General features: G+C 48.2%; 2 protein-coding genes across 4 annotated transcripts; both read left to right on the forward strand.

The window, feature by feature from the left end:
- Positions 1 to 2: 2 nt before the first annotated feature.
- Positions 3 to 11711, forward strand: Rundc1 (RUN domain containing 1). 3 transcript variants are annotated; one of them, XM_041643884.1, is made up of 6 exons: positions 4 to 547; positions 3873 to 3878; positions 5489 to 5647; positions 7098 to 7296; positions 7844 to 7960; positions 9388 to 11711. In XM_041643884.1, the coding sequence occupies exons 1-6, from the start codon at positions 11 to 13 to the stop codon at positions 10251 to 10253; spliced, it is 1884 nt and encodes a 627-aa protein (XP_041499818.1). In that variant the 5' UTR covers positions 4 to 10; the 3' UTR covers positions 10254 to 11711. The 3 variants fall into 3 exon arrangements, with proteins under 3 accessions (XP_041499820.1, XP_041499818.1, XP_041499819.1); XM_041643886.1 differs by lacking the exon at positions 7844 to 7960 and having other exon boundaries at positions 3 to 547; XM_041643885.1 differs by lacking the exon at positions 3873 to 3878.
- Positions 11712 to 14677: 2966 nt separating this feature from the next.
- Positions 14678 to 17707, forward strand: Rpl27 (ribosomal protein L27). The gene is made up of 5 exons (XM_041644024.1): positions 14678 to 14755; positions 15026 to 15108; positions 15853 to 16022; positions 17408 to 17518; positions 17618 to 17707. Exons 2-5 carry the CDS (start codon positions 15028 to 15030, stop codon positions 17664 to 17666), a joined length of 411 nt encoding a protein of 136 aa, XP_041499958.1. The 5' UTR covers positions 14678 to 14755; positions 15026 to 15027; the 3' UTR covers positions 17667 to 17707.
- The last annotated feature ends 2250 nt before the right edge of the window (positions 17708 to 19957 follow it).

Consider the following 19957-nt stretch of genomic DNA (forward strand, 5'->3'; position numbering starts at 1 on the left):
GGGGGCACGAATGACGTGCGGCGGCGTTTCCGGGAAGATGGCGGCCGTGGAAGTGGCTACGGAGCTGGCAACTGGGGTGACGGCTTTCGAGCCAAAGGCGAAGGATGCAGAAGAGGAAGAGGAGGAGGAGGAGTCGCTGCCACCGTGCGAGGCAGTGCGCTGGGCCCCAGTGGGGGCGGTGGCCGAGGCCGGGCCTGGGGCGGCAGCCTTCTCAGAGGTGACGGCAGCCGAGGAGCCTGGAGCGGCTCCCGGCTCTCCTCCCGACGCGACCGTCCGCACGCTGCGGCGACTGCAAGCCGAGCGGCGGCAGCTGGACTCGGCCCTGCTCGCGCTGTCCTCGCACTTCGCGCAGGTGCAGTTCCGCCTGCGCCAGGTAGTGCGCGGGGCGCCGGCGGAGCAGCACCGTCTCCTGCGCGAGCTCGAAGACTTCGCCTTCCGCGGCTGTCCTCACGTCCTGGGTTACGAGGGGCTGGAAGACCCCTGCGGCGGCGACGACGAAGGCGATGGGCTTCCGGGGGACCGGCCACGAGTGCGGGGCGAGGACCAGGTGAGCGACTGGGGCTGGGTCCGACTGGGGATGGGGCAGGCAGGGCATATGTGGGTGGTGATGCAGATGCGGACCGAGGCAGAAGGGGTGTGGAGCGAGCAAGCTGGATGGATTATAGGTACGTGAATGCAAGATACAGACGCTGGAGACAGGAAGATGCAGAAAGATACACGGCGAGCATTGAAAAGGAGTGGGTAATGGGAGCAGTGCTGCCTCCGTCTACCTTGCCCACGCCTTAAGGTACTTAACTTGAGTGTTGTGATACACGCTCTACCATGAGATTTATCTACAGCCTGTGCACTTGCTGATAGATGAGCATGGGGAACGGGAGAAGTGGCGAGTGAAAGGGAAGTGAATTGGAATCCATGGAAATTTAAATTAACACACACACCCGTGCTTTTTTGGCATGTACATAGGCTGTCCTAGCTCAGTGAGAGGTTTGGTAAATAGACACCTTCTCTTGGAACTGGAAAGAAACACACCTCCTGACACCTGATTAAAAGGAATTCCTAGCAGTGTCTTCAAACTGCGCTACCATCCTGCTTAAAAACGGGGTTCTCTGAACGGAGCCTCTGACTGGCAAGTGCATTCTTCAGTACACTGAAGAAGCAATGAAGTTCTGTAAACCAAAACAAGGGAAGGTTCCTTACAAACTTAGCACCTCTGGAAGCTGGTAGTGTGGAGACAAGCCGCCTTTCTCCTTCATAGTTTGCAGATTACAGTCCACACATGGCTTTCTTCTCGCTGAAGGTGGCTTTTGCCAGGAAAACTTATCGGTAGCTGGCATTGACTTGTTAATCTGAACTGTTTCCAGCCCCTTCCTTCTCATACTCATATCTCCGTGCCCAAGGAGCAGTCAGCTGTTAAGTCACCGGGCTTACAAAGTGAGTTCCAGGACAGTCACCAAAGCTACACAGAGAAACCCTGTCTGGGAAAAAAAAGAAGTTAGAATAGATAGAATTGCTTGTAGCCAGGCCCAGTTCAGTAGTGAACAACAACATGAGAGGTTCTGTGCAGACATGATATTTTGTTTGTTTTGTTTTTCGAGACAAGGTTTCTCTGTGTAGCTCTGACTGTTCTAGAACTTGCTCTGTAGACCAGGCTACCCTCAAACTCAGAGATCTGTCTGACTCTACCTCCCAAGTGCTGGGATTAAGGCATGCACCACTACTGGCCTGGATTTTTTTTTTTAAATATTTATTTATTTATTAGGTATACAGTATTCTTTCTGTGTGTATGCCTGCAGGCCAGAAGAGGGCACCAGATCTCATTACAGATGGTTGTGAGCCACCATGTGGTTGCTGGGAATTGAACTCAGGACCTTTGGAAGAGCAGGCAGTGCCCTTAACCTCTGAGCCATCTCTCAGCCCCCTGGATTTTTTTTTTTTAAGGCAGGGTCTCTAGCTAAAGCTGTCTTTGAACTTGCTATAGACTAATCTTGTGGTATTTTGTTTTAAATATATGTGAGTGGTGAGTGTATGTGCTTGTGTGTGTGTGTGTGTGTGTGTGTGTGTGTGTGTGTGCAGGAGCACAGTGCTGGTGTAACAGCCCGTGTGTGTGTGTGTGTGTGTGTGTGTGTGTGTGTGTGCAGGAGCACAGTGCTGGTGTAACAGCCCGTGTGTGTGTGTGTGTGCAGGAGCACAGTGCTGGTGTAACAGCCTGTATGTGTGTGTGTGCAGGAGCACAGTGCTGGTGTAACAGCCTGTATGTGTGTGTGTGCAGGAGCACAGTGCTGGTGTAACAGCCCGTGTGTGTGTGCAGGAGCACAGTGCTGGTGTAAAAGCCCGTGTGTGTGTGCAGGAGCACAGTGCTGGTGTAAAAGCCCGTGTGTGTGTGCAGGAGCACAGTGCTGGTGTAACAGCCTGTATGTGTGTGTGTGCAGGAGCACAGTGCTGGTGTAACAGCCCGTGTGTGTGTGTGTGTGTGTGTGCAGGAGCACAGTGCTGGTGTAACAGCCCGTGTGTGTGTGTGTGCAGGAGCACAGTGCTGGTGTAACAGCCCGTGTATGTGTGTGTGCAGGAGCACAGTGCTGGTGTAACAGCCTGTGTGTGTGTGTGCAGGAGCACAGTGCTGGTGTAACAGCCCGTGTGTGCAGGTCTGAGGACAACTTGCAAGGGTTAGCTCTCTCTCCTTGGAATGTGAGATCTGGAAATGAAACACAGGGCATCCGGCTCAGCGTTCCTTACCTTGAATTTCTCATCCTTCTGCCTCCACCTTCTGAATACTGAGATTACAGCCATGGGGACCATACCAAGTTATCCAGTGCTTGGCTCTGAACCCAGCATCTAGTGCATGTTAGGTAGGCACTCCATCTACGTAGCTATATCCCAAGCCTCTCCAAATTACCTTAAACTTTATCTCAGTTTATACTGGAAGTTAAATCCATTATTTCCTGCATTACCCCAGAACTTCTTGTTCTCTCTGTTAAATTTGTTTGCTCAGCTCCAGCAAATTGCTGTAACTACGACAGCAAGTGACAGACTTTGGCAGATGTAGTCATGGAAACAAATCAGGTTTTATAGCTGGTTTCTTTCTTCCTTGACTTCACAAAGGGATGACAAAGATAAACTATTTCTTCATTTCTTTCTCATTTGGCTGATTAGATTACATCCTCCAGCCAGAGTTCATTATTTGGAATTTGTTACTGTGTATCTAATTTACTCCAAAAACATATAAGAAATATGTACTGAGGGCTGGAGAGATGGCTCAGCAGTTAGGAGCACTGACTGCTCTTGCAAAGAACCCAGGTTTGAGTCGAGTCCCAGCATCAACGTGGCAGCCCACAACTGTCTATAAATTCTATTCCAAAGGATTAGACTCCCTCCTCTGGCCTCTGTGGACACCAGGCCCTCACATGGTTCACAGACATACATGTGGGCAAACACATCCATAAACATAAAATAAAATTTAAAAAACATTTTTCTAAGAAAGAAAGGAAATACGTACTGAGAATTCACCTCATATTGGGCACAGTTCTAGGTGTGTTGGGTTGGAAGTCAAGGCCTTTGCCCATCAGGAGTTCACAGATTAGCAGAAGCAGGTCCTAAACAAATACTGTGATGAGTAAGTGTACACAGAACAGAGAAGAGTTAATTGTTCTTCCTGGAGACAGTCAGGGAAAGCGTTCCGCGGAGACCTAGTTACTGAGCTGAGAAAGAATGAGCTCAGATAAAAAGCAGGAAGACTCAGAAAGGATGGAAAGAGCGTCCTGAGACTTGCTGTCATGTTCAATAAAGCTAAAGACAGGGGATTGCTTTTTAAGAAGTTGAACAAAAAGTTAATTTTCTGTTTTTCATCTGTTCTCTCTCGTACCTTGCTTCTCGAGGGCTTGGTAAGTACTGCTTTAAGGTTAAGTTTAATACTGTGTAAATCCTAGTTTACAATGCAGCCTTATGCCTACAAATGATTTACTTGCCTTTGCTCCTTTGTTTTTTTGTTTGTTTGTTTGATTGGTTTTTTTTTTTTCTGTGGTGCTTGTTAAGACAGTCTGTATATGTAGTCCAGACCAGCCTGAAACTCACTGAGGAGAACGGGTGTACACTGTCATGTCTGGCTTGCTTTCTTGTTTTGTTTAGGATTTGCACTCAGAAATGATGGAGACCCAATATCTAAGAATATATTGTCAAGACTTGATCACTTTATGTAAAGGGCTTTTAAAAACTTAAAGACAGAAAGTACATGGTAACTGCCATGAAAAAGGGGTTGTCCTCAGAGAAACCTACCCCATGCATGCCCACACACCACACTGTTTACCTTCCCACCCCTGTGACTTGGCTTCTGTATATTTTGTGCCTTAGGCACTTACATGTCATGTTTCTCCTTTTACAGAAATAGCTATAACTTTTCCAAGTAGCTTTGGAAGTTCAGAAAGCTGGTTGATTTCTCTCTACATAAAGCCTTTCTCTATACTCAGATTCCCAGGCTTTGGTTTTTGAGACGGGGTCTCATGAAGCCCCGCCTAGCCTCAGACTAGCCCTCTAGTTCATGTTGTGGGACAGTGGTCTTTTATCCTGTCACTTGTATTACTTTTAATAAAATACTGATTGGCCAGTAGCCAGGCAGGAAGTATAGGCAGGGCGACAGCAACCAGGCAGGAAGTAGAGGGTGGCAGTGAGAATTCTGGGAAGAGAGAGGTTTCAGTCTGCAGTTGTCACCCAGACACAGAGCAAGCAAGATGTGACTGCCTCGTCAAAAAAAGGTACCAAGCCACGTGGCTAACACAGACAAGAGTTATGGGCTATGAATTAGTAAGGAGCCTGAGCTACTAGGCCAATCAGTTTATAATAATGTAGACCTGTGTGTGTTTTCTTTGGGACTGAACGACTGAAGGACCGGGTGGGACAGAAACCTCAGTCAACAAGTTCTTGCTAGACTTGAACTTCTGATCCTTGAGTCTTCACAAGTCATCATACCAGCTTCACCCTCCCCCCCGGTTGTTTTGCAAAATCAGTTAGCAAAGAGTTGTGAGCAGTTACACTGTTGATTGGCCATGAAGATGACACCTTTAACTCCAGGAGACCATCTTACCTAAGTTTTCTCCTCTGAGTAGACCTTTGAAAAACAAGCCTATTAACAAAAGGCTTCATTGTGTTTATACCCTGTTTCCAATGAAGGGTAATCACTTCTTAGAAGACACACGTGTACGGCTATGGTGGTACTTGCAGCACTTGGGAAACAGATGCAGGTGGATCTTTGAGTTCGAGGCCAGCCAGGGCTACACAGAAAACCCCTGTCTCAAAAGAAGGAAAGAGAACACACACACACATAATTAATTGCTCTGGGTGAAGTATATTCTTACTGGTGAACGTGCCTTGTCAATTGTCCCATCGACTCATGTGGGACCATTATATATTTTTTTCGGTCATTATTGGCCTGAGAGTCTTAAAGTGTCTTTGACTTCTCTTTTCTGTGAAATAGACCCAAGTGTCTTTCTCTTCATAGAGTGAGCAGGAAAAACGAGAGCGCCTGGAAACCCAGAGGGAGAAGAAGAAAGAACTGATTCTGCAACTCAAGACCCAGCTTGATGACCTGGAAACCTTTGCTTATCAGGAGGGCAGTTATGACTCCCTGCCGCAGTCCGTGGTCTTGGAAAGACAGCGGGTGAGCAGACCTCAGAGGCGACTCCAGCATTTCTTATGGTTAATGTATCCCTGCTGGTGGTATTCCAGCATAGTCCCCCAGTGCACTTCTCCCGTGGCCTTACCAAGAACCCCAGGTCCAAATCAGAGAGAAAGTTTACTGTTTCCTGGAACCTCTCTCTCTTTCTTATTCCCTTCCTTCCAAAGTTCCTTTACCATTTGTTTTCATCAATAGCACACACAATAGAAACACACACACACACACACATACACACATTCACTTTGAAGACTTTAGAATATATATATATATATATATATATTTATATATATATTCTAAAGTCTTATATATATAAAAGACTTTATATATATAAGACTTTTTATATATAAGACTTTTTAAATATATATATATATTTCCATATATATATTCACTTGGAAGCCTTTAGAGATAGCAAATATAAGCCAGGATGTGGCAGGCCCTCAGAAGTGGAGTCACAAAGGTTGTGAGCTGCTGTGTGGGTGCTGGGAACCCAACCCCAGTCCTCTGGAAGAGTGCTGGTACTCTTAACTGCTGACCCATCTCTCCAGCCCAAATATGACTCTATTGGATCTTTAGCCACCTTGAATCATTCACCCTGTTCTAATGGGTGAAAGTTGTCTGACCTGATAAGTTCTCAGTGCATGAAAGGTACCATTGCTGACTGAAGGAACTGTGTGTTGTTTTGTTTTGTCATTTGCTTGGTTGTTAGGTTGTTTGATTGGTTGGTATTTTGAGACAGTGTTTCTCAGTGGAATTCGCTTTGTAGACCAGGCTGGCCTTGAACTCCCAGAGATCCACCTGCCTCTGCCTCCTGAGTGCTGGAATTAAAGGTGTGCACCACCACCACCCAGCTTGTTTTTTTTTTAAATATTTATTTATTATGTATACAATATTCTGTTTGTGTGTATGCCTGCAGGCCAGAAGAGGGCACCAGACCTCATTACAGATGGTTGTGAGCCACCATGTGGTTGCTGGGAATTGAACTCAGGACCTTTGGAAGAGCAGGCAATGGTCTTAACCTCTGAGCCATCTCTCCAGCCCCCCCCCCCCCAGCTTGTTTTTTTTTGAGACAGTTCTCATATAGCATACATAGGCTGGCCTCTAACTTGCTATATAGGCCACCACTGCCCAGCCTCATCTTTCTTTTTAAATTATTGTATGAGTGTGGGTGCAGACATGCCATAGCACAGTTCTCTCCTTCCACCTTTTCGTAGGTTCTGAGCATCTGGTTGGGGTTACTAGGCTTATGTATACAACAAGTGCTTTTATCTGCTGAACCATCTCTAAGGCCCTGTCCTAATCTTAACAGCAGCTGTGCCATTTTCTCCTGAAGTCAAAGATCCATGCGGTTTTTATTTATGTTTGAGCTGGGATTCTCCTCCCTAGCCCTCCTTGAGACCTGCAAAGGGTATACTCATTGCTCTGGTCTTGACAGGTGATCATCGATGAGTTAATAAAGAAACTGGACATGAATCTGAATGAGGACATCAGTTCCCTGTCAACCGAGGAGCTTCGTCAGCGTGTGGATGCAGCCGTGGCTCAGATCGTCAACCCAGCTCGGGTGAAAGAACAGTTGGTTGAGCAACTGAAGACCCAGATCCGAGACCTGGAGATGTTCATCAGCTTCATCCAAGGTCAGAGGAGCATCCGGGAGGAGGAAGCGGGAACAGTGTGGTAGTTTTGTGTGGTCTGAGAACTCATCTGAAGGGGCCAGGGCCAGGTCTCGCTGTGTTTAAGAGAACTTCAGAGACTTGAAATGGGTGTGGTGCTCCACGCCTTAAGTCCTCGAGTGCAGAGAGGCAGAGGCTGGCAGATCTCTGAGTTATATAGAGTGAGTTCCAGGCTAGCCTGCACAACGAGGCCCCTTATGTATGCCGCAGTAGAATGGAAAGAGCATTGTCTAGAAGCTTGTCTTTCAGGCCCACTGCTGGCCTCTTGTCCCTGAGCAGATTCCTCCCTTCTTAGGCTCACTCCCTTCACTGGGGATGGATGACTCATTCTTCACTTGCTAAGCTAATATTTACTGGGCTAACTATTCTGTATCAGGCACCTTTCACACAGTGAAACACAATTTCTGAAGTTCTGGTCATAGAGTAGGCACGGTTAACTATTCCTTTCCCTCTAAAAATCTGCTAGGAAGAGGGTTAGTAAGTGTCTTGGTTTTGTAACTTCTGATGACAGATGAAGTGGGAAGCCCCTTGCAGACAGGTGGACACTGTGAGTGCAAGGCCAGCGGGAGGACAGGAACCAGCTCCAGCAGAGCGGGCAGCAGCACACAGCCCCCAGGAGCCGGCAAAAGTAAGTACAGCTCCTAGCATGCACAGGCAACAGAAGCCGAAAGTGGGAGGTGGAAGCAGGAGGATTGGAAGTTCAAGGCCAATCTGGACTACGTACACATCGAGATTCTGTCTGGCAAAAAGAAAAGACGGTGCGATTGGCTAGGCAGGCACTGGTGCTTGCTGCCAAGGCTAAGGACACGTGTTGGAGCCCCAGGATTATTACATGGTAGGAGAAATGACTCCCTCTGGTTGTCCTTTGACCTTATGAGCCTGTGCACATTTGCATGTATGTGCACACACAAAAGCTTAATGAATGAATGATTACTTGGGTCTTAGAAAGAAATGGGGAAGAGGAAATAGTGGTACATAGTGTCTTTGGGGCATGATAAAAACATTTTAATATGAATTGTGATGATGTATGTACCATTCTTTTTTTTCCCCCCTAGACAGGGTTTCTCTGTGAAACAGTCCTGGCTGTCTTGAAACTCACTTTGTAGACCAGGCTGGCTTCAAACTCACAAAGATCCACCTGCCTCTGCCTCCCAAATGCTGGGATTAAAGATGTGTACCACCACTGCCCAGCTGTGTGTATAGTTCTTAAGTATAATTTTAAAAAACAACCAGACCGGGCTGGAGAGATGGCTAAAGAGCACTGACTCCCTTCCAGAGGTCCTGAGTTCAATTCCCAGCAATTACATGGTGGCTCACAACCATCTATAATGAGATCTGCTGCCCTCTTCTGGCCTGCAAGCATACATGCAAACAGAACACTGTATATATAATAAATAAATAAGATCTTTAAAAAAAAAAAACAGCTAAGCGGTGGTGGTGCACACCTTTAATCCTAGCACTTGGGAGGCAGAGGCAGGTGGATCTCTGTGAGTTCGTGGCCACCCTGGTCTACAAGAGCTAGTTCCAGGACAACAGGTTCCAAAGCTACAGAGAAACCCTGTCTCGGGAAAAAAAAACAACCAACAACCAGATCTGGGAGATGAAGTTAGTATATGCTTAACATGAATGGAGTAGTAGAACTTAGATTTAATCCTGAGCACCAAAAAGCGAAACAAAAAGAAGCCGAGAATGGTGGCATGTACTTGTAATCCTACCACTGGAGAAACTGAGGCAGGAAGATAGAGCTTGAGGCCAACCATGACATGGTGGTGCCTGCCTGAAATCCCAGCAATGGGGAGGCTGAGAGGTGATGATTGCCATGGTAGCAAGATCCTGGGTGGAAAAAAAAAAAAAACCAACCTCAATTATATACTAGAAGTAGATGTCTGCACAGTATCTCAATTATAATTAGTATCATCAGCCAAACATAAGTCAGTCCAGCTCCATCCTTGCCTTCACGGGGCACCTGTGCTGTGGCTTAGCGCAGAGCTTGCTCTCAGCTGTAGCCTGCTGAGTATTCTGATCTCTTTCTAATGGTCTCTGTTTTCTAAGCAGCAAAGGCAGAAGATGTGAAGAGAGTCCGGGAAACGGGGCTGCACCTGATGCGCCGAGCGCTGGCTGTGCTCCAGATCTTCGCTGTTAGCCAGCTGGGCTGTGCCACAGGCCAGATCCCTCAAACCTTGTGGCAGAGGGGCCAGGCAGACAGAGACTACTCCCCCTTACTGAAAAGGCTGGAAGTGTCTGTAGACAGAGTGAAGCAGCTGGCCTTGCGACATCAGCCACATGACCACGTCATTACTTCGGCCAACCTCCAGGACCTCTCTCTAGGAGGCAAGGATGAGCTGACCATGGCCGTGCGGAAGGAGCTGACCGTGGCTGTGCGGGACCTGCTGGCCCATGGGCTGTACGCCTCTTCCTCTGGGATGAGCCTTGTCATGGCCCCCATTGCCTGCTTGCTGCCAGCCTTCTCCTCAGCTCCTGAGACCATGCACCCCTGGGAGCTCTTTGTAAAGTACTATCATGCCAAGAATGGCCGTGCATACGTGGAATCCCCGGCCCGGAAGCTCTCGCAGTCCTTTGCCCTTCCTGTAATGGGTGGCAGTGCCGTGACCCCCAAACAGAGCCTTCTGACAGCCATCCACCTGGTGCTGACAGAGCACGACCCTTTTAAGCGCAGCGCTGACTCGGAGCTGAAGGCGTTGGTGTGCATGGCGCTAAATGAGCAGCGCCTGGTGTCCTGGGTAAACCTCATCTGCAAGTCAGGGTCCCTCATCGAGCCCCATTACCAGCCCTGGAGCTACATGGCCCACACGGGATTCGAGAGTGCCCTCAACTTGCTCAGCCGCCTCAGCAGCCTCAAGTTCAGCCTTCCTGTAGATTTGGCTGTGCGCCAGCTCAAGAACATCAAAGACGCCTTTTGATGAGAACCTTAGTGCCCCGCCCCGCCCCGCCCCGCCCCCCCCCACGCACCTTGCTCTGAATAGGTAGATGTCCCAGAGTTCTAGAGTACAAGCCAGGGAGTTAGACGGAGGGTAGAGACATTTTCCTTAAACCCTTTTTAGGTGGGCAGCCCAATGGAGGGGAAGCTGGTTTTCTCTTAGCAAATTAGGAAGATGTGCCAGAGACTCTCCAGAAATAGTGTCAGGGGCCCAGGAGATGGTTCGCCAGGTGAAGAGGCTTGCCCTCACACCTGGCAATCAGTCTGAGTGATCCTGGGGACCCACATGGTACAAATTGTCCTCTTACCTCCACACATGAACTGTGGCACATGTATGTCCCTGCCCAAACACAAATAAGTGTAATAATAAAATCTAAAAAGCAGCGTCAGGGCTAGAGGTGTAGCTCAGTGGAACGGTGGGTGGAGAGCATGCGCAGTCAGGGCTGAGGGTGTTAAAGCAAGCAGAAACTGCCCGCGGCCCCTAGCCCGCCACAGTGCGCCGTCCACTCTGTAGGAGCTGCATTAACAAACTCAGTTACCACACATAGCTAATGCCCAACTCACTGCAGCACGTCCGACTGTTAGAAAATGCAGGTTGGGCCCACCATTCTCTTCATGACAGCAAGTCACTGTAAGAGGGAGTGGAAGACACTTGAGGCTCCTGCTAGTTAAGTTGGGAGCCGTGTTCTTCAGAAGCAGCTGTGGGAGCCTTAGGGTGAGAACTGTAATTCCAGTCAGGGATTCGGATTCCCCTTTCTTCTAAGGGAGTTTTAACTGTGAGGTGAGACCAGAGAGCTCCCTGCTGGGTGCCCCTCCCACACAGTGCTCCTCCCGGATGGCAGGTGCACTCTAGAGCCCCTCCAGGCTGACCCAGTCTTCAGAAGTGAGAGCATCCATGCAATCCTCGTCACAAAAACACACAGTACATACGGTGATGGGTGGCCCAGCCCCCTGGGTTGTGACCTGCCCGCTGGCACTGCTTGTCCAGAAGAATGGCTGGTGGGGAAGTCTGATCATGCAGTGTGCCCAGCAGCGGGGCCAGGAATTTCTACTGATCCCCATACAGACTACACACCCAGGCATCTGTCAAAGTGACCCGCTTGTCTTTCAGCTGCACCGTGCACACACTCCAGGACTCACGAACCGGCACTTGCACTTTGTTCCTGAGGAGTACACTTGAACTTGTTTCAGTGACATGGCACTTAAGATGTGTCATTGACACTTGATGAAGTACATGGAGGTTCCCTATGAAACACTATAGTGTTCGGGGCTTGGGATGCCGCTCCGTGGCAGAGTGCTTGCCTGGCGTGTCTGAGGTTTTGTTTCTCAATCCTCAGCACCACTCCCCAGAAAAAAAGAAAAAGATAATTGTAAAATATCTTAAATAATGATATATCTGTGATCAGTAATAAAATTACAGTATTTTGTGTAGCTTCTCTACAAAGTCCACCGCTTCCCTCTGCTTCTACGTCTCTCTAATGCTATCAGCCCATGTAATCAGGTCAGTATTTCTTTAGGAACTGTCTATTTCCCTCTACCCTGGATCGAGTCGGGATTTGGTGGCAGTTTGGTCTGTATGTGTCCTGGTTCTGCCTGGTTTTATAGCAGCAACACTGCAGTGGATGGTTGCTGCTTCTGGAAACTGGCTCTGTAAAGTCCATGGGGCTGGGCATGGTGGCACATTCCGACAAACCCAGCACTTGGTAAAGGAGGAGCTCAGGTTTGAAGTCAACCTGGACCACATAAACTTTCAAAAACAACACCAGAAAGAATGTGATAGTTTAAAGCAGAGACAGGAATATTGCCACAAATTTGATGCTATCCTGGGACACATGAGACAGGTTTCCCTATGTTGTCCTAGACTTTGATATGTAGACCAGGCTGACCTCGAACTCACAGAGATCCCTCCTGCGTCTGCTTCTAACAGGCATGTGCCACCAAGGCAGAGTCTCCTATAGCCCATGCTAATCTTGAACTCATTACAAAGCTGATGAAGGCCGGGCGATGGTGGCGCACGCCTTTAATCCCAGCACTCAGGAGGCAGAGGCAGGTGGATCTGAAATCCTGTCTCGGAAAAACCAAAAAAAAAAAAAAAAAAAAAAAAAAAAAAGCTGATGATGACCTTGAACTTCTGATCCTCTCTTTACTGCCTCCTGTGAGTTGGGATTATAGTCAAGGGCCACCTCTCTGGACACAGGTCCTTTAGTTGAGCTACATAATAGTTTGTCCAAGACTTCTCCTTTCCCATTTTTTGCCAGGGGTATCTCTCCAGTGCAGTGAGCCTGGGGCAACACCCGTCAGTCAGGAGGCAGCCTTCAGGAAGTGGCAATATAAACCACAATCTCACAGTGAGCATCGTGGAAGCCAGGATGTGTGGGGAAGCAGATGTATAGACACCAAGCCAAGAGGAAGAAGATGAGCATCCTGGTCCACTGCTCCTTAATAAAGATTCCATTCAAAACTGGTGCGTGGAGGCTGGAGAGACATCTGGTCAAGAGCAATGGCTGCTCTTCCAGAAATACTTAGTTCAATTCCCAGCACCCACACGGTGGCTCAGAACCATCTGTACCTGAAGTTCCAATGACTCTGACGCCCTCCTCTGGCTTGCATGCAGGCACGAATGAGGTGCACAGACACACATTTAGGCAAAACACCACACACATAAAGAAGAAAACGCTTAAAAATGTTTCTAGCCGGGCGATGGTGGCGCACGCCTTTAATCCCAGCACTCGGGAGGCAGAGGTAGGCGGATCTCTGTGAGTTCGAGACCAGCCTGGTCTAGAGAGCTAGTTCCAGGACAGGCTCCAAAGCCACAGAGAAACCCTGTCTCGAAAAACCAAAAAAAAAAAAAAAAAAAAAATGTTTCTAAATCGGTAGGTGGAGCAGCCTGGTCTGTTAATCACCTTGGGAAATGCTTCAGAAAATATCTTAATCACAGCCAGGCATGGTGACCCATGCCTATTGTCACAGATGAAAGAGACTGGGGCAGGAGGATTGCTGTGAGTTCAAGTGGAGTTGGGGTACATAGTTTAAACGTATGTGTGTGTATGTCATGTTGCAGAGGACCTGGAGAGGACCCAGATTCAATTCCCAGTACCTACATAGTAACACAGTGTCGCACAATCATCTGTTATACCAGTCCCAGGTAATCCATCACCTTCCTCTGACCTCCTTGGACACTTGGCACTCACTCGGTGCACATACATACATGTAGGCAAAATACTCATATATAAAAAATAAGAGCTGGAGAGATGGCTCAGCGGTTAAGAGCATTGGCTGCTCTTCCAGAGGTCCTGAGTTCAATTCCCAGCAACCACATGGTGGCTCACAACCATCTGTAGTGGGATCTGATGTCCTCTTCTGGCATAAAGTCATACATATAGGTAGAGCACTCAAATGCATAAAATAAATAAATCTTTAAAAAACATAAATAAAAGTAAAAAATATGACAGCCGGTGGTGGCATATGCTTGCTTTTAATCCCAGCACTTGGGAAACAGAGAAAGGCGGATCTTTGTGAGTTCAAGGCCAGCCTGGCCACAGAGTGAGTTCCAGGACAATCAGAACTGTTACACAGAGAAACGCTGTCTTGAAATCCCACCACAAAAAAAACCTTTAAAATATATATTTTAAAATATGTATATTAATATTATAAATTTATAATTTTTTTTTTTTGGTTTTTCAAGACAGGGTTTCTCTGTGGCTTTGGAGCCTGTCCTGGAACTAGCTCTGTAGACCAGGCTGGTCTCGAACTCACAGAGATCCGCCTGCCTCTGCCTCCCGAGTGCTGGGATTAAAGGCGTGCGCCACCACCGCCCGGCAATAAATTTATAATTTTAAAAAACGAGGGCTGCCACATTCATCGTCTAGTGGATAATAATTGACATCATTGAGTTGAACATTGGGGATAACGTTTGTTTGAGCTTCCTTCACTATTTTCACCAAACAGGTCATTTTGTTCCTTATGACTTTTACTTTTTAATTCATTTATTTATTGGAGACAGGGTCTCTTCATGTAACCTCGGTTAGACTGCAACAGGAAATCCTGTCACAGCCCCTTGATTGTTGAGATTACAGGCGTGCAGCCCGCAAAACCTGGCTCAAAACCTGGCTCTGTCTTCCGTGGCAAAAACAGTAAATTTCAGACTGTGTCCCCCTCCTAGTGGTAGAGCAAGGGACCACAACGAAGAAAGCGACGGAGCAGAGCGAGTGCAGACTCAGGCGTCCTCTTTGTCCCTCCCTCCGTGCGCGAGACTGAACTCTGTTCCTGTCTACTGTTCGTGCTGCTAATAAAGCTCGATTCAAAAGAAAGTGCTGCCGGATGCGACCTCGACGGGCTTTTTCCGCCAGCTACTTTGACCACCAACCGAGAGGCTTAGGGGAGCCTGAAAGGCGGAACCGGAAGTGAGGCCACCGCTCCGCAGGGTGAAAGGTTGGCGGAAGTGGCCTCCTTTCCTTTCTGCTGGGAAGCGGCTGCTCGCTGTCGGTGAGTGGAGTCCTGCAGAGGGTCTTGCAATCCGCCGCCATCGCGGCCCCCGGGTCAGGTGGCTGGGCGCATTCCGACTCTGAGCCTCTGGCGGCTTCGTGGGGAGTCGCCGTCGCTCGAGCAGGACCTGCGGGCGGCGTGGTGGCTTAGCCGGCGGCGAGCGATCTCCAGTCGCGGGCCTACGACCCGGACTCTGCACACGGAAAGCCGCTCCCGGGGCCCTTCCGCTTTAGAACTCTCTGAGCGGCTCCTTGTCTTTGTTCTCTGCAGAAATGGGCAAGTTCATGAAACCCGGAAAAGTGGTGCTCGTCCTGGCTGGACGCTACTCGGGACGCAAAGCCGTCATCGTGAAGGTATCAGATCCGCAGGGGTCTTGGATTGCATGCGGGCGGGATCGGAACTTAAAAAATCTCACTGCCTAGCGACAGCCGCTGGGCTCGGCGGCGGAGCTGCGGGTGGGAAATGCATCGTAGGTCAGAAACTACTTAATTGAGGCCGTCGTGTATTGAACATCTCACAGGCGTGTGGAACTCTTGGTAAGGCTAGTCAGTGTCGCCGCTGAGATGCTGTGGATTGGGACAGACTGCTTCCACTTGGAACATCCCCTGGGTGTATTTTAGACTTGTGCTGGTGAGGACACTAGCTTCGGCTCCTGCCAATTGTCAGAGACTGGTCTCTGGGTCCAGGCTGCTAGCGTTGGAGTCTCGGTTCTAACTTTCATTAGCCTCGTGGACAAGTTGATGGATGGCACCTAGCATCACCTTGAACGGTTTTATTTTGAGACATGGTTTCTCGGTAGCTCTGGTTGTCCCGGAACTCACTTTGTAGACCAGGCTGGCCTCGAACTGCTCCCAGATTTTGATGCAACTTAAAACCTGCCTATCAGAAACTTTTGCCAAGATTTGCAATGGGAATAAACGCTGACTAACTCAGTTACTGTCCTGTTGGCTTTTTGACTGAGCTTAGCGTTGAGTGATTGTGGTTATGCTCTACAGGCGTCTAGAAGTGTGGAGGGTGTGCGTTTAAGGAACTAAGATGGGGCCCCCCAAGCAGTAACGCGATTTTTAATTTTATTGTTTTTGTTTCCCCTCACTTAGAACATTGATGATGGCACCTCAGACCGCCCTTACAGCCATGCCCTGGTGGCTGGAATTGACCGCTATCCCCGAAAAGTGACGGCTGCCATGGGCAAGAAGAAAGTTGCTAAGAGATCCAAGATCAAGTCCTTTGTGAAGGTTTATAACTACAACCACCTGATGCCCACAAGGTGCGTCTTCCAAAAAAACGCAAAGGTGGATTTTCATTTCCTCACCTGCCTTTGGATCCTCTTCCCTCGGTCCTGAGAATGCTTGTACAACCGTGCACTGCCGAGCAGAAGCAAGACCCTGGGTTCCGGGGAGGGGAGTGACTTGATTTTATCCTCTCTGTCTTGGAGAATTTGTCTTTTTGTCTCCTGGGTCCTTGGGGGAGGGGGGTCTTTTCAAGACACAGTGTAGCCCTGGCTGTCCTGAAACTAGCTCTGTAGATCAGATGGAATGGTTTTTTGTTAGCAAAGGGGTGTCCTCCGGTCTGGGATCCTGTGTTCTGAGTTACAGGTGTGAGTGTTCTGTCGTTTTGGTTTTCCACCTTTGGGCTGTGAGGCAGCTTAGTGCCTGCTGTTGGTGGGCGGGGAGGACTCCACAGAAGCGTTTGTTCTGAACCACACTGGAGCGATGACTTGGTTATTAAAGGTGCTTATTCTTGCCAAGCAAGCTGGGTTTAGTCTCGAGAACCCATCCATGTTACATGGTTCAATGCTGCCTGTCCAGCTGTAGGAGATTCGGACATCCTTTTCTGAACTCACGTGTGCACAGATGTACATAGTTAGAAATCTTTCCACACTTTAAACTGAGGTTGTGTTGCGCACCTTACACTTTTATCCCAGCACTTAGGAGGTGGGCAGGCAGGTCTCTTTAAGTTCTAGGCTGGCCAGGGTGTAGAGTGAAGTTTATTATTACTATTTTTAATCTTTTTGTGCATATAGATGTTTAGTGTGTGTGTGCATCAAGTAGGTAGTGAGAATTGAACCTAGGTTCTCTGGAATAAGCAGTCAGTGCTCTTAAACACTGATCCATCTTTCTAGGTGCCCCCCATAAATAATTTCTTTGCAGCTATGGTGGTAGTGCTGTTATGATCCTAGCACTTATGCAGAGGCTGGGAGAGCTTTAAGCTGTAAGCCAGCCAGGGCTATATAGTTAGTGTTGGTTGAGGAACCAGTTTCCGTTACTTTAGCTGATGTCGTTTGCTCAGCTCAGGCTAGTCCAGGATCTCACCTCAGCCCCTGGGGTGCTGGGATTACTGTGTGCCTGTGCACCACACCTGGCTGAGGAAAATCCAGAGGGAGAGGTCGCCAGCTGGTGTATTCACAGGGTAAAATGATGACTTGCTTACAAGGAGTTTCCAGGCATTAAAGCGACATTTCCCAGTGTTTGAGGCCACAGGGGTGGCCTTGTTAAGCTGAGGGTTTCCAAGGAATTGGCTGAAGAAGCACAGCTCTAGTGGATGCTCCTCGCTGTCTCACTGAGGCTGCTGGATCCTGACCACCCCCAGATCCCATCAAGGACTAGGATGAGAGGTTCCCTAGCTAATCCTGCCTCTGCTCCATTGCCACAGGTACTCTGTGGACATCCCCCTGGACAAAACTGTTGTCAACAAGGATGTCTTTAGGGACCCAGCCCTAAAACGCAAGGCAAGGCGGGAAGCCAAGGTCAAATTTGAGGAACGGTAAGTAGGTCCTATGTTTGTTGAACAGTTTTACTGTTTCCTGTGAAAGAATTTTTCTGTTCTATTTTTTTCATGTTTTTTTTTTTAATTTCTTTCTAGATACAAGACAGGGAAGAACAAATGGTTTTTCCAGAAGCTTCGCTTTTAGGTATATTTTTGTTTACATCATTAAAAGTTTAAAAAACAAAACCTTGTGTCTGCCTGCTGCATGGGTATCCAAAAGGGAGACCGTGGGATAAGAGACATGGGGAGAGGGGCGGTAGGGAAATGAGACGGATGTGCTGTGAGTCTGGAACTTTGTGACCCTCTGGATTGACAGCCTCCTTGAAGAAAGTGGCACTTACTGAACCTTTGCCCGGTGCTGCTCCTGAGTTTCTCATATGGTGCAGAACTGCTCTGCTCTGTCAGAACTGAAGGAGGAGGCTCAGCCTGCCTGCCATTAGGAACCTCACCCTGGTAGTAACCTTGACTACACCACAGGAAGAGTGAAGCAGAAATGTGAACTGCAGACATAGTAGCTGCCTTTAATACGGGGGGGGGGGGGGTGGTGTCTCTGGGTTCTGCTTAGTTCCGGAAAGGCCAGAGCAACAGTAGGCCCCCTGTACACACCCAAGGAACCAAGGAATGTAGACGTGTATAGTATTAGAGCAGGTAGTTCTGAGGTTGAGGCTAGTCAGTGTTACTTAGTGACACCATCTCGAAAAGGGAGACCTGGTTCCAGAGTGCTAATAGAAAAAACTAGTGTCTCAACACAGATCCAGTGTGGTGGCTTTTTGTTGTGTTTTTTTGGTTTTTTTTTTTTTTATTTTTTTCGTTTTTCGAGACAGGGTCTCTGGAGCCTGTCCTGGAACTAGCTCTTGTAGACCAGCCTGGTCTTGAACTCAGAAATCTGCCTGCCTCTGCTTCTGGAGTGCTGGGATTCAAGGCGTGCACCTCCGTCTGGCAGTGTTAGCCATCTTGGGAACAATTAAAAGTCCTGGAGCTGGATGGATGGTCCAGCAGTTGTGAACTCAGTTCTCTTAGGACTAGAGTTCCTTTCCCAGCACCTACATTACATACACAGACCCACACAAATCTCAAAAACAAAGGAGGGTGAGGCAGGGTCCAGCCTGTTCTACAGTGAGTTCCCAGACAACCAGTGCTCTACAACCAACCCTGTCAAAAAAAAAAAAAAATAGGGGGCGGGTGGCAAGGGTTTAGTGGGTAAAGGGCTGCTGCAGCCAAGCCAAAGACAACTAATTCCCCAGGACCCACATGATAACAGTTAAGAGCCCTGGCTGTTCTTCCAGAGGACCCAGGTTCAATTCCCAGCACCCACACGGCAACTCACACCTGTCTGTAACTCCTGTTCCAGGGGATCTAATGCTCTTACATTATTATTATTATTGCATCTAGTGCAAACAATAACAATATACTGTAAATAAAAATAAAATTGAGCTGGCTGGCTGGTGGTGGCACATGCCTTCAATCCCAGCAATTGGGAGGCAGAGGCAGGCAGATCTTTGTGAGTTCGAGGCCAGCCTGGTCTACAAGGACAGGTTCCAAAGCTACAGAGAACCCCTGGGGGGGGGGATTCCTACTGGTGAGATGTTTCAGGGGTTAAGAGCACTGGCTACTCTTCAAGAGGCCCTGAGTTCAATTTCCAGCAGCCACGTGGTAGCTCACAGTCATCTATAATGAGATTTGGTTCCCTCTTCTGGCCTGTAAGCAGACATCCAAACAACACTACACATAATTTTTTTTTTTTTTTTTTTTTTTTTTTTTTTTTTTTTTGGTTTTTCGAGACAGGGTTTCTCTGGCTTTAGAGCCTGTCCTGGAACTAGCTCTGTAGACCAGGCTGGTCTCGAACTCACAGAGATCCGCCTGCCTCTGCCTCCCGAGTGCTGGGATTAAAGGCGTGCGCCGTCACCCAGCTCACATAATATTTTTTCAAAAGTAAAATTTGGGGGCTGGAGAGATGGCGCAGCGATTAAGAGCATTGCCTGCCCTTCCAAAGGTCCTGAGTTCAATTCTCAGCAACCACATGGTGGCTCACAACCATCTGTAATGAGGTCTGGTGCCCTCTTCTGGCCTGCAGGCATACATTTAGACAGAATATAGTATACATAATAAACAAATATTTTTAAAAATCAGTTTTAAAAAAAGTAAAATCTGGATATGCTATCACATGTCTTTATAATCTCAGCATTTTTTATTTTATGTGCACTGGTGTTTTGCCTGCATGGATGTCTGTGTGAGGGTGCCAGATCCTCTGGAACTGGAGTTACAGACAGTCCTAAGCTGCCATGTGGGTGCTGGGTTCTCTGGAACAACAAACAGCCAGTACTCTTAACCACTGAGCCATCTCTCCAGCCCCATAATCAGCAGTTTGGAAACAAACACAGAGTTCAAAGCCAGCTAGACCTACGTACTGAGAGCCTGTCTGTCTTAAAATATAAG

The sequence above is a fragment of the Microtus oregoni genome, unplaced genomic scaffold, assembly GCF_018167655.1.
Source record: "Microtus oregoni isolate MIOR12 unplaced genomic scaffold, Mior012 000091F_ref0000469, whole genome shotgun sequence".
Lineage (NCBI taxonomy): Eukaryota > Metazoa > Chordata > Mammalia > Rodentia > Cricetidae > Microtus > Microtus oregoni.

Bases quoted from the DNA above. Each gene is read 5' to 3' on its own strand.
- Rundc1 (XM_041643884.1), top strand. From the start codon at position 11: ATGACGTGCGGCGGCGTTTCCGGGAAGATGGCGGCCGTGGAAGTGGCT. The intron at 7,297-7,843 runs GTCAGAGGAGCA...TTCTGATGACAG, and splicing joins GTTCATCAGCTTCATCCAAG to ATGAAGTGGGAAGCCCCTTG. The intron at 7,961-9,387 runs GTAAGTACAGCT...TTTTCTAAGCAG, and splicing joins GCCCCCAGGAGCCGGCAAAA to CAAAGGCAGAAGATGTGAAG.
- Rpl27 (XM_041644024.1), top strand. From the start codon at position 15,028: ATGGGCAAGTTCATGAAACCCGGAAAAGTGGTGCTCGTCCTGGCTGGA. The intron at 15,109-15,852 runs GTATCAGATCCG...CCCCTCACTTAG, and splicing joins GCAAAGCCGTCATCGTGAAG to AACATTGATGATGGCACCTC. The intron at 16,023-17,407 runs GTGCGTCTTCCA...CCATTGCCACAG, and splicing joins AACCACCTGATGCCCACAAG to GTACTCTGTGGACATCCCCC.